The following is a 13,843-nucleotide window of genomic DNA, read 5'->3' on the forward strand; positions in this document are numbered from 1 at the left end:
GTTTGATGAGCATCCCTTAGTCTTTTTTGCCACATTTGCCAGCTTTTTTTAAACATGTTGCAGGCATCAAATTCCAATTTACCTAATATTTGCAAAAATAAAATGTTCCAGTTTGAACGTTAAGTATCTTGTCTTTGCATTCTATTCAATTGAATACAGGTTGAAAGTGATTTGCAAATCATTGTATTCTGTTTTGTTTTTACAAAATTACAAAACGTGCCAACTTCACTGGTTTTGGGTTTTGTACATTTAGTAATAAAAAATAAAGTACTTTATTGACGCATGTTATTTCCAGGCTACATAAAATTATGTGGCGGGCCAGACCTCGCCCCTGGGTCCTGAGTTTCACACCATGACTTGCACCAATAACAAAGATCAATCAAAACAATATAGTGCATTCTTTAAAAAAAGTTTATTGGCTTTTAAAACCACTTTAAAAATCTCACCAGTGAGTACTTTCCATTGAAAAAAAAAAGAAAAAGAAACGACGCGTTTGCAATATTAACAAGCAACTGTACATTAAGCAGTACACTAGACAACATCACAGAGGAGGGTATTTTTTTCTCTTCCACTGGTAGAAATGAATAAAATAGTCAAACAGAGTTGGTTCTGGGTCAGTCAAAGGGGAAATTACTGCTTGATGGAGCTCAAAATAGGTGTGTTTCCTTCATTAGAATTCAAACATCAGTGCCTTTATATGTAAAAAAAAAAAACACACACAAGAAAATGTCTTTCAGGAAGTAAAATCAACATAAAACGAGAGAACAAAGTTAACTTAGTAAACAGCAAACAACAGAAGTAGCTGACAAAACTGGCACTGCCCGTCTGGTTAACAGAACCTGCCCACATCACAGCAGACAGTGGTCACCGAGAATATATATATAAAGTACAACAGAAGACATCACACATGCGTGCGTACAATCATTTATAACACAAGGAGCATGTAGGTTTTTAAAGGTTACTCTTGAACTTTTTTACCCCCCTATACTCAACGCTTCATATTCTCATGTATGAGAACGTGTAAGAAATGTGTATCTCACTGAGATTAATGCACATTTTGCTACAAGACAATTAGTCATTTTCTGACACTTTATTTTCCTTACTCCCCTTGTCATAAAAAATATTTTTTTTTATGTTGCGGGCGTCCATCATTACATTTGTCCATTAAGACATGGCAAAAGGCGTGTCGTAAAAATTTAGTGCAATAATGTTGAACCTCCAAAGTTTGTTGTTGTTTTTAAATCCAGTGTCTGCTGAAAGGCTTTGTCACAAAAACAAAAGAGTTGGCAACAAGCTATCAGTATTGTGTTTTTTTTCTTGTCCTGCTAAAAGCACCCTCTGCTTCTCCTCGAAAAAGTCAAATAAAATCAGCAAGCGAAGACCAGACAGCATTACTTTTACGACACGCTAAGCCAGAAATGTAACACACAACATACAGTATCTTGCTGACTACGACTGTTAAGCTTTTTTTTTTTTTTATGTCTCTTTTAAATGACACATACTTAGCTATAATAATGGCCATAATATACTGTAGTGTCCGGATACATCAAATCTCTATGTAGCTATCCTATTTACAAATGGAGCATGAACATGACTTGTACAACATTGACAATTGCCAAAAATGCAAGTAAGCCTCCTACTGTGTCACATGATAGTTTCAACATGCTTTTTGCAGGTCCGTGGTTACCTATTGGACTGTGACCACTTCCTTAATATACATACTGTACATAGAATTGATGTAGCTTAATCATTTTACTTACTGGGAGTGACAATGTGTAATAATAACAAAATCATTTTTCTAAGTCTTTGGCATGGAAATAAGGCTGGATCGCACATTTCATTCAAGTTGACGTCAATGAACGCTGATTAAGTAGCTAAGCCTTCTCCACACCATTTTTTGTCCCCCAACGTGCCAAAACAGAATAACAAAAAAAAAAAAAGCTCTCGTGACGTAAAGCGTGCCTGCCATGGGTTCTGTCATGAAACAACCGTATAGCAAATTGCTCTAAGCCTGTACAAAATAGATGCTTCTCTACTGCAGCCGAACCAGATGACAGAACAGCTGCCATGATAAGACGCTTTTATTTGAACATTTCGCTATATACAGTCTCTCCAGAGATGGTGTAAGGCCTTGGACTGAAGGAATAAGGCAGCCAGTTGTTGATTCCTTTCAATGTTTAGTTCGACAAGTGGCCTGAAATAAATCCTATTCCAAGATATTCAACAGTACAAGTTTAAGAAAGAAATGCTCAGGCGTCAATCAGTTCTCCACTGATTTTGTGATAAAGTAGAAAGAAAACGTCATAAATTCAGCACCTGGCAGCCCCGTTTGCTACCCTTTTTAGTAATTTGATATGGCAGGCCAACGTCCAGCAACCTACACTTCCGCCTTATGGTTATCTACATTTGGTTAAGTGCACGCACGGAAAGTATTTGTTTTCCTGTTGTGCACAACCTTGACGTGTTTGTTCAATATTGCATTATTGACAGCTTCTAACATGGAAGATTCGTGTTTCTCCTAATGGCTCACACATCTTGGTAACTGCATGCTGACACAGCAAATTCTCCCCGCTATCATGTCTTGATTGTACACAAGGAGGGAGTCATGACTGAGGGGGTGGGGGGGGAAGAGGAGAGAAGGTTAACATCAGCGAGTGGGGGGGAGATTTTCTGGTAAGCCTGGCACTTATAAAAACAGAACAAACGGCAAAGTCCAGACAAATCCCGACAAACTGTCGTTGTCAAAACGGATATACTAGTTAAGTTACGCACCAAACCAACAAACGACAAAGAGCAGAAGTGGTAGAGAATACAAGTTCAGATCAGCCGAGCATCTCTACTGTTGTGGGCTGGTCTTTGCTCTCCAGCCAGTCAAAGCCGGAGTTCACAGTATCACTGCATATCTGCTGAAAAAGAGGGTCGTTCTTCAGTTCTTCCAGTGTTGAGTCTTCATATTGTTCCTGCTGCTGGTTGGGGTCAAACAGCAGATTGTGGTCCAACGTGTTAAAGTCAGTGATGCTACTGGACAGATCTGTGGTCAGTCGGATGTCGTTTGAAAAGTCGGACGCCACGGCGTTGAGTTCTGAGGCCACCTGGCCCACCAATTGAGAGCTGGGGTTGAGGGTGTCGTCCCCCAGCAAGTCCTTGACAGTGTTGTTGAAGTCCAGCTGCTGCTGCTCGTCCTCCGCTTCCTGCTGCTGTGTGCTCTGGAGGAGGAGCGGCGGCTGGGTCTGCACAGGTAGCTCCTGCTGTTGCTGGTCTGGCTCACCGGCGCCCTCTTGTGCTTGGCTGTCCGCAGTGGAGAAGCTCACGTGGTCCCCACTGGCGGTGGCGAGGTAGCCGTGCTGCTGCAGTTGGAAGGCGGCTGGGCTGGAGCTGACCGGCAGCGGCGTCTGGTGCTGCGTTCCCACCGTGAAGGCCGGGGTTGTCTCCAGAATCTGTGTGAGGTTCATGCGTGCCGTGTAGTTAGAGGGAAGGTTGTTTATCCCCAGGCCTCGGACAGAATCGTCCCCGTCCGCCTCCATCTTGCTGAGAAGGACGTTGCTAATTTTGGCGGTGTTAGTCTGACCCTGCACGGGCAGCATCTCGCTTTGCATCATGATGTTCAGAGGCACAGACTGGCTGCGTTGGACCATGCTGTGGACAGTGCTGACCGTCTGGCTGCTGGACAGGTTGCTGAGCACTTCGGAGGTGATGGGCGAGTTAAAAGGTGAGGCGACCGTCTGTGTGGTGGTGGAGGTATCAGTGGTGGTCGTCTGAGGCCCGGTGTTTCCGCTGAAGTGCCTCTGGCGCACGGCGGGGCTGACACTCCGGCAACGGAAAGTACTGGATGCCGATGACGTTGACGCCTTGTTGTCTAACGGTGCGGGCACAGCAAAGCTCTCCTGTTTAGTAGGTGTGGTCACGCCAGTTACTTGCTGCTGCACAGGGGAGATAGGCGTCAAACGACCAAAATGTGCTGAGTCTGACCTCGACTGGGGTTGAAAGGACTGGCCAGGAATTGCAAATGCATGCGGTTTACGAAACTGGTCATCAACCAGATCTTGGTAGCTGGGCAGGATACCGATGCTGTGGTTGGACAACGGACCTCCTGAATTGCTGTTGTAACGGTTGTTGATCCACTCCAGTTTGGCCTTGTCAGGGTGAGTCGCCATTGGCCTTTGCATTGGCTTGACGGGGCTGCTGGAGACAATACTGGCGTCATGATAACCGGTGATGCTGGAGTTGATGGGCGTGAACGCAAAAGGGTTTCTGCACTCCACCGGGCTCGGGGGGACGCTGCTGCTGCAGTTGGACAGAGGGGTGCTGATGGGTGTGTGGCGTCCCAACGCTCCGTCCACAGGAGTGATGGGAGCCATGCGGGAGCAGGGGCTCTCTCTCGTCAGGCTGTGGCCAAGGGTCATCTCAGAGGTAGGGGTCGGTGTCGGGGTTGGCGTGGGAGTCGGGGTGGGAGTTTGGACTGGCGTGGTGCTGCTGTGGGCAGAGTGGTAAAAAGAAGAGCCTGCTTGCTGAGCATTGAGCACGGATGCTTGGTTGCCGGCCGGCTGGCTTTGAAGAGAAGCGTCCACGCAGCTGCCAAACAAAACTTTCAGCTTCATCTGCTCCTCCATCTGGACGAGCTCCTCCACGATGCTGTCCTGTGTCATGTCGTCGTCGTTGAACGGGAAGTAGTCCATGCTCGGCTGAGACCCGGAAAAGTCGACCATCTCCTGTGCGAGAGCAAGTTGTCCTGGGGTTTCAGAGGGTTGGGCAATGATCGAAATCTGGTCTGTTGTGGCTTGCTTGTGTTCTGCTGGTATCTGCTGAGCGAACGCCTGCTTGCGAAGCTCATCAAGCTGACCTTCCTCCCATATTGTGCTCTTCAGTTCACTCATCACAGAGGCAACCTGTGGTCCTGAGTTGGCTCGTGTGTCCACCGTGATCTGCTGTAACAAGACCTGGTCGGACGTTCTGGCGACTGCGCTGCTAGTGTCGGCACTGAGTGAACGTGCTTCCCGTTTTACCAACAAGGCCTGCGGTTTGACAAGAGTCAGGGCGCCCTCGGTGTGCGTGATGGGCGAGTCGGAGAGCGCCAGGATCTGCGTGGGGCCGACAGAAGTGTGTTTCACAGTCACTTTGCAGGGTGCGCTCTCAGGTCTGGCTGGAGTTCCTGGTCGTGGGATCCTCTTTACTGCTGCGCTCATTCCAGGTTGGGGATTGTCAGATACAGCCATTGACTGCTGAGATATAAAAACTCTCTTCACAGGAATTATATGGGACTCAGCACTAGGGCCTGTGCGCTTCCTGGGACTTTTAACATCTGAACAAGGGTCCTTTGAAGCAGGAATACTGATAGATGACACGTTGCCATGCGATTTGTGATTATCAACAGTCAAGTAAAAGGTGCTGTCATGGCAATTACTGTTATTGCTGTCCTGGATTCCAGCTGCAGTTACAGAGGTGGGCGGGGATGTGGAGTCGCTCTTTAACCTTGAGACCTTGTTGTTCAGTCCTGGCAAACACTTAACAGAGAAGCTGGGCTCACTAATAGCCCGTAACTTTGTCAATCGCTCCTCAGCGGCCGCAGTGCCAGTTTTCTCCACACCGTTGTCGTTGTTGTCAGCCACACCCTTGGTGGCCTCATTGGATGATGTCAAACTGAAGGCCCCGGCTTTGACTGCAGAAGTCATCGGCACACTGAGTGACTGCTGGGACTCATCTAAGGCAGATATCGTGCCCATCCCGGCAGAGGTGGGGCGCATGGCGGTGCTGCTGCTGTTACTGCTGCTGCTGGGGGCCAAGGCAATGGCCATCTTGACCACATTGACCGAGCTGACGTGGGGATTGGGCATCACAGTTTTTATGGGGCTGTTGGTGATGAGCAAAGTGGGAGGGGAACGAAGTGTGATGGCACTCGTGGCGGAGGGCTTGGGCAGGATTTGAGCGTACCGGGTGCCGTGCCGTACTGCCACAGGACTAGCTGGGATATTTTGTGGGGTTTTGGGGGACTGCTTGAGTGATTGTGTGACCACTTGGAAGTTGACAGGCAACACTTTCCCCTCAGTTGTCCCGACAGGGCTCGGCGAGGTCATTAGCTGCCTGCTTCTTTGAACCTGGGTGAACAGCAACAACAGAAACACATTGAGTCACCTTCGTGTGCACAGGTAGAATAGGTAAGCTTTCTTCTTAATGGTACATACCGTGACAGGGCTAGGAACAGCTGCTACTACAATGCCTATAGTGGGCTGGGGGGACAACAGAGCTGGGCTGCCGCAGGGGATCGTTGGGCCAGGGGTGCTGACCTCCGTTCGCTTGACTTGGGCATCGCTGGGTAAGGGAGAGTGGAGCTTCTGCTCTTGCTGCTTCTTCTGGATCTTCCGCTGCAGTTGCTGCTTTGCATCGACAGAGGGGGAGGGGAGGGTCTTCACCTGGGGATGGAAGGAGTTGGCTTCGGCTGTGGGCACAAATGCTGAGGAAGGAGTTGGTGTCTTCATGCCTGGGAAAGAGAGGCAACATTGAAAAATGAATGGCTAACAAAGCAGGTTTTCATGTCCAAATTGGGACAAAGTACAGTTAAAATTACGTAACCCTTATTGCATATTACATTTATTTCAAAATCTGCGAGATTTTGATATTTTCTAAATTTAGAGGGGAACTGCACTTTTTTGGAATTCTGCCATTCAAAATCTTTATGTGAGACAAGCACACATGTCTCTCCTTAGTTCATGCATTCTAACTAGTAAATAAACACGAGCAAAAGTCAGCCAGCAAGAGAGGTAATGGGATTCACTCTATTCCACCTATAAAGCCCTCTAAAAAACATCCCATAACATTTTATATACACACTGTAAGTATGTATGTAACACAGTAACACGTACATTCATAATAATGTGTAATATTTACATAATTTACTCATTTTAAGTATACAGCAGCACACTAATTTCACAGACGCATAACAACTTTCACTATTTCTTTCAACAACAACAAAAACTAATCATGGCAGACTTCATGAGAGCCAACAACGACTACTTTGGGACAAATGATGATTCAGAATTTCATGTTTTTGAGTGCAAATACATATGGTGAATGAGCTACAAGTTTTGGAAAGTGGGTGCTAGGCAGATGCAGAAAGTAACACTATTACTAAGTCAAAACAATAAATAATAAACATAATACAACAATCACTTACTATACAATGTCTGCTCTCCCTGGGATGCCAACTGAACGGATGATTAAATCTTTCCATTTAGATGAAGAAATAATCCTACTCCTCACGCAGGCAAAAAAAAAAAAAAAGTGGGTGCAAACAAGTGTCTTTTCGCGCCTTTCTCGCGATCTCCGGGTCTTAGTTAAATGTCATAGTTGACCAACTTTTCGGTATATGGCCACTACGTTCTAACATACAAGTGAGAGGCATGATATATAATCTAGAAATAACTTTTACCAACTCAGAGGCGCTGCAGCAGCTCACAAGCTCAGTCTTTCAATAGCTGCATAAGATAATTACCTCTCTGTGATTACTACATCGCTATAAGTATTTTAGTTCCTCGGCATTAGTGCTCATAACAATATCACTAATACTTGGTTAATATTTAGGTCATGACATGTAAATTGAGTATTTTTGGACGTTTTTTTTACAGGCCTTTATACGGTGAGTGGAATTTATTATTCCCATTAGCTGAATTGTGAGCAAATGCGTACTTGCCAAATTATACAAATTAGAATGCATAAGAAAATAAATTTGTGTTATTCTCTTGGCTAAGAATTGTGAATAATAGTCAAAATTCCCCAAAAGAGCAGCTCTCCTTTTAAAGATAAATAGTGATTGTTGATGTTGATGTGTTGGACTATTTAAATGTTTTTCTTCCTTTTTTCTGGTTTCTTATAAATTATTGCAGGTTTACAAACTGTATGTAGGGACGCCCCTCCTAATAGTTTAGCGTGAACAAACACATGTAAAATATTAATGAATGAATGACAGGGTGTTTCATATGGAAGTTTACTGCACACATATGTATAGCCCATTCCTGTTCTGTCAATTACATTTCTCTATAGAGTTTTGTTGTCTCCGGTGGCAAACAGTGTTAGTGCTGGTGTGTGGAAATCCAGGGTTCAAATCCAAGTCGGGGTTGTGCCAGGAACGTGTGTAACTTTGTTTTCATTATGTGAAATGTTTTATTTTGCAATAAAAACATACATTGTAGAATCATTTCCTTCCCATTAATTTGTTTTAGTGTACAACATTCAATATGTTGATTAAAATTACATTTAAAATGTATTAAAAAAGAATACAAAATGTTTGACAAGTAAAAAAAGAGCATTTTAGGGTCCTTAAAATTAAATTCTGCTTAGGGCCCCCACCATTCTCACCAGCAGGTGTCATCCTCTTTACCTGTCGTGGGTGTTCCCGTCATAACCGTGAGCGCAGCCACGGACTTGGTGCCGATGTAGTGGCTGTCCAGCAGGAAGCGTGCTAGATCCTCCACGTTGTCAAACTGACGACTCAGGACCTTTTGAGCCCACTCACACACCAGACCGCAGGCTGCGGACCTCATTTCATCCTCGGCGTTCGGAGATTGGCCAGCCGGCTCCATCAGTTCACACTGAGATGGGCAGGGAGTAAATTGGTGAGAAGGTACAGTATGCATTATCTGTGTTGAGTTTTACGCTTCATACAGCACAAACGTACCCCATCGCCTGACTTCTGCAGATCCAGGTTAGGTAATGATGGCATGTGAACAAAAGCTTTCTTTCTTAACCCGCTATAACAATATGTAGGAAGGAGTTAAGGCTAGTACAACATTTTGTGTGTTCAAACTTCAAACATTGCCAGGCTTTGAATCTTGTTACATCTTTTTGTGAAATAGTTTCTACTCCATTCTTTGTCTCCGTACTGCAGGCATGCTGTGATATACAAAAAAATGTAACCTAAGATACATCAGGTAAAATAGAAAGCACTTTTTTCTTGCAATAAAACTAAATATGTATATATATTTTTTTTACTTTTGGCTTTATTTCAGCTCCAGTAGAGCATTAATATTGTTAAGTCGTCAGTGCCCTCTAGTGGCACAACTAGGCAACAGTAATGGTTTGACTACATAACCACTCATACTTATCGCTCCTAACCAAATATTTGTTAATCGGAGACATATTTGATTAATTGTGTGAATGATTCACACATATTGTAATCTAAAAAAATTTCCACCCTTTTTAGTGCAACTTCCACTTCCACATTTTTAATCTGATTCAAACTATACTCCATCCATTAATCCATCCATTTACTATACTCCACTTTCAAAATGTTCATGATACATGCGCTACCATTTTTTTTTTCATTTTCGAAACATTCCCACATTTCCAGGAATTCTACATTTTGTGGGTCATTTTTTTCCATTTGAAATGAAGGAACAAATTTTCAAACAAACAAAATCCAAACCTTATTATACCTGTGAAGCTGCGAAAGCTGAGTCCTAATACTTTTTGCCAATGTTAGCATGCAGGGCAGCTTTTTTTTATAATTATTTTTGCAGGTATACACATCAGAATACTATATTTTGTTACTTGACGCATGTTAGCATGCTGATGCTAGCATGCTAGTTTTTTGTTTGTTTGTTTATAGCTATTTTGGCAGGTATAAACCTCAGTCATAGATCTTGATATTTGACACACGCTGTAGCAAGCTATTTTTTAAGCTATTTTGGCAGGTATAAACCTCAATCACATATTTTGATACTTGGAGCATGCTAACATTTAGCATGCTGACATTTCCGTGCTATCTTTTTTTTTTTTTTATAGCTATTTTTGCAGGTATAAATCTAAGAGTCATATATTTTGGTATTTGACACATACTAATAGTTGAGTCATTTTTTCTAACGCTATCTGGATAGCATGCTAACTGCTAGCATTTCAGTTTCAGCTTTTCTGCATTCACACGCAATTTTGGTAGATATTGCATTCTCTAGTTTATGAAACGATTTTATCTTGCGGTCTTTCAACAAAATTAATAGGAATCAACACTCGAACACATATACATTCAATCAAGGTGTCAATATCGTTGATAGTTATTGATGCAATGATAATATAATAAATAGACAGAGCAAGTTAAAAAAAAATTTTTAAGTTTGGTTTTAAAGGATATTTGGATTTTCCTCGCATTCCAAGTCGACGTGCCTTCATGTTGGGAAATACATTCTTCATGATCTTCCCAAAGTCTGCTGCACTGAGTGGATTGTAGCAGAGATTGTCACAATAGCTCCTGCAAAACAGAAAAATAACCCATTAGACAATGGTGTTGAACAAATTCAATTCACCTGGCCTGACAACTTATCTTAAAAATCTCAAATACATTTAAAAGGTGCCATATGTAGGAAAGTGGCCAGAAATGGAACTGCAATCATGGTCAAAATTATGTAGTCCCCTCCCACTCTCCATGACTGAGGTTAACGGATATGCACCTGAATTTGAATCCTACAAACCCCGTTTCAATATGAGTTGGGAAATTGTATTTAGATGTAAATCTAAACGGAATACATCCATCCATCCATTTTCTACCGCTTATTCCCTTTGGGGTCGCTGGTGAATACCTCAGCTACAATCGGGCGGAAGGCGGAGTACACCCTGGACAAGTCGCCACCTCATCGCGGAATACAATGATTTGCAAATCCTTTTCAACCCATTTTCAGTTGAATATGCTACAAAGACAACATATTTGATGTTCAAACTGATTAACATATATTTTTTGGGGGAAAAAAATCATCATTGTTGCCAGCAACATGTGACAAAGAAGTTGGGAAAGGTGGCAATAAATACTGATAAAGTTGAGGAATGCTCATCAAACACGTATTTGGAACATCCCACAGGTGTGCAGGCTAATTGGGAAAAGGTGTGTGCCATGATTGGGTATAAAAAGAGCTTTCCAAAAAAATGCTCAGTCTTTCACAAGAAAGGAAGGGGGTGGGGGGTACACCCCTTTGTCCACAACTCCGTGAGCAAATAGTCAAACAGTTTAAGAACAACATTTCTCAAAGTGCGATTGCAAGAAATTTAGGGATTTCAACATCTACGGTTCATAATATCATCAAAAGGTTCAGAGAATCTGGAGAAATCACTCCACGTTAGCGGCATGGCCGGAAATCAACATTGAATGACCGTGACCTTCTATCCCTCAGATGGCACTGTATCAAAAACCGACATCAATCTTTAAAGAATATCACTACATGGGCTCAGGAATACTTCAGAAAACCACTGTCACTAAATACAGTTTGTCGCTACATCTGTAAGTGCAAGTTAAAGCTCTACTATGCAAAGTGAAAGCCATTTATCAACAACATCCAGAAATGCCGCCGGCTTTTCTGGGCCTGAGATCATCTAAGATGGACTGATGCAAAGTGGACAAGTGTTCTGTGGTCTGACAAGTCCACATTTCAATTTTTTTTCGGAAATATTCAACATCGTGTCATCCGGACCAAAGGGGACGCAAACCATCCAGACTGTTATCAACACAAAGTTCAAAAGCCAGTATCTGTGATGGTATGGGAGTGCATTAGTGTCCAAGGCATAGGTAACTTACACATCTGTGAAGGAACCATTAATGCTGAAAGGTACATACAGGTTTCAGAACAACATATGCTGCCATCCAAGCACCGTCTTTTTCATGGACGCCCCTGCTTATTTTAGCAAGACAATGCCAAGCCACATTCAGCACTAATACAATAGCGTGGCTTCGTAAAAAAAGAGTGCGGGTACTTTCCTGGCCCGCCTGCAGTCCAGACCTGTCTCCCATCGAAAATGTGTGGCACATTATGAAGTGTAAAATACGACAGTCGACTGTTGAACGACTGAAACTCTACATAAAACAAGAATGGGAAAGAATTCCACTTTCAAAGCTTCAACAATTAGTTTCCTCAGTTCCCAAACGTTTATTGAGTGTTGTTAAAAGAAAAGGCGATGTAACACAGTGGTGAACATGCCCTTTTTTCAACTACTTTGGCACGTGTTGCAGCCATGAAATTCTAAGTTAATTATTATTTGCAAGAAAAAAAAAGAAAAGTTTATGACTTTGAACATCAGTGGCTGGGGAGAGGGAAGTCTGGGTTTCCCTGCTTAGGCTGTTGCCCCTGCGACCCGACCTCGGATAAGCGGAAGAAGATGGATGGATGGATGGATGGAACATCAAATATCTTGTCTTTGTAGTGCATTCAATTGAATATGGGTTGAAAAGGAATTGCAAATCATTGTATTTCGTTTATATTTACATCTAACACAATTTACAAAACTCATATGGAAATGGGGTTTGTACTTCAAGGAACGTCAAAAGGCAATCGACAAGTCTTACTCTGTAGGTTTCTCTTGTTTATGCTTCTTGCAAGGTGGTTTACTAAGTAGTTATGCCGCAATTTACTGATGTCGCTTAGCCAAATGTATTTGTAAAGTTGAGAAGCAATATTTTAATCAGGAGTCGGGACAGATTGTTGGCATAACCCTGCTAAAATGTCTAGTTTGCCCGCACGGGCAACAATCAAAATATATAATAGATAATAATTTATAATATATTATGTCGCATAGGCCTTTCATGTTGCATCCAACCTATCGCACTGCATTCTCTTCCATGTACGCACATCACCATCTGTCAGTGCAGAGTGCCATTCTATGAGCAAACCCACGTTACGCATAAATCATATAGCCTACTACCATGTCAATACACAAAGTAGAAAATCATGACATGTAATGCATTATATTGTGCCAAGCATATACCACCCCATATGTGCCTGATGCACATACAGTACCATAAACCGCAATTAGCCGTGCTAATATTGGAACGCATTTCTTCAGCCTTTCACCATATTGAGGCACTGACACCACCCATATCCACATAGGTTTTATTTGTCAAAAATAGATTTTGCCCTGTCAGTTGGATGACACATCAACATACAGGCCAACGGGCATATATTTCAACCGTTAGTCTATATGTGGATGTGTCATTGACCGGGCTAGCATGCTAAGCATTAGTTGCACGAGCATACTAGCTTTGTTAGACAAGATCATAAACTGTATTGGACAATATAGTTTCATACGAAATGTCTATTTCCATTTATTACAAGTAATAAGAAACGTATTTGCCCGACTTACCTATCAAGGAGGAAGTTAACAAGGGGAGAAGATGAAAAAGTCTTCTCCGCCTTCAATCGTCTCCATCTTTCAAAAGCATCCCCCGATACATATCCTCGTTTTTTTCCTGGCTTTGTCATGAATAAGTTGATAAACGTAACAAGGCCTTTTAGATGTACAAAGGTCTGACATGTTTAGTAACTTTACCAGTGGCACACTCACGGACTTTCTAATTGGTCAAACGGTGGAGGGCGGGGCATTGAAATGGAAACAATAACAACATTTGGGGGCTATATATCTAATTTTGAAATGAACATATCACGGTTGAAGTACAATTTCTAGTTATAAATTATACAAAAAGAACATGATTTATTAATGTCTTTTTACATAGCAGGGCAATTTAAAGGGGAACATTATCACAATTTCAAAAGGGTTAAAACAATAAAAATCAGTTCCCTTGTTGTATTTTTTTAAGTTTTTTTCAAAATGTTACCGGTCCCGGAATATCCCTAAATAAAGCTTTAAAGTGCCTTATTTTCGCTATCTTCGAAACCACTATCCATTTCCCTGTGACGTCACACAGGGCTGCCAATACAAACAACATGGCGGTTACCACAGCAAGATATAGCGACATCAGCTCGGATTCAGACTCGGATTTCAGCGGCTTAAGTGATTCAACAGATTACGCATGTATTGAAACAGATGGTTGCAGTATGGAGGCAGATAGCGAAAACGAAATTGAAGATATTGAGCGAAT

General features: G+C 42.6%; 1 protein-coding gene across 1 annotated transcript in view; it reads right to left on the reverse strand.

Moving 5' to 3' along the window:
* Positions 1-393: 393 nt before the first annotated feature.
* Positions 394-13,843, reverse strand: part of LOC133563262 (DNA-binding protein RFX7) — a 38,092-nt gene continuing 24,642 nt past the window's right edge. Inside the window, exons 6-10 of the mRNA XM_061917290.1 lie at positions 10,114-10,234; positions 8,669-8,749; positions 8,372-8,582; positions 6,180-6,475; positions 394-6,092 (exon numbers count right to left, since the gene is read on the reverse strand). Of these exons, the coding sequence (XP_061773274.1) occupies positions 2,823-6,092; positions 6,180-6,475; positions 8,372-8,582; positions 8,669-8,749; positions 10,114-10,234 (3,979 nt within the window). The 3' untranslated portion in view covers positions 394-2,822. The remainder of the gene's footprint in view (positions 6,093-6,179; positions 6,476-8,371; positions 8,583-8,668; positions 8,750-10,113; positions 10,235-13,843) is intronic.

The sequence above is a fragment of the Nerophis ophidion genome, linkage group LG12 (assembly GCF_033978795.1).
Source record: "Nerophis ophidion isolate RoL-2023_Sa linkage group LG12, RoL_Noph_v1.0, whole genome shotgun sequence".
Taxonomy (NCBI): domain Eukaryota; kingdom Metazoa; phylum Chordata; class Actinopteri; order Syngnathiformes; family Syngnathidae; genus Nerophis; species Nerophis ophidion.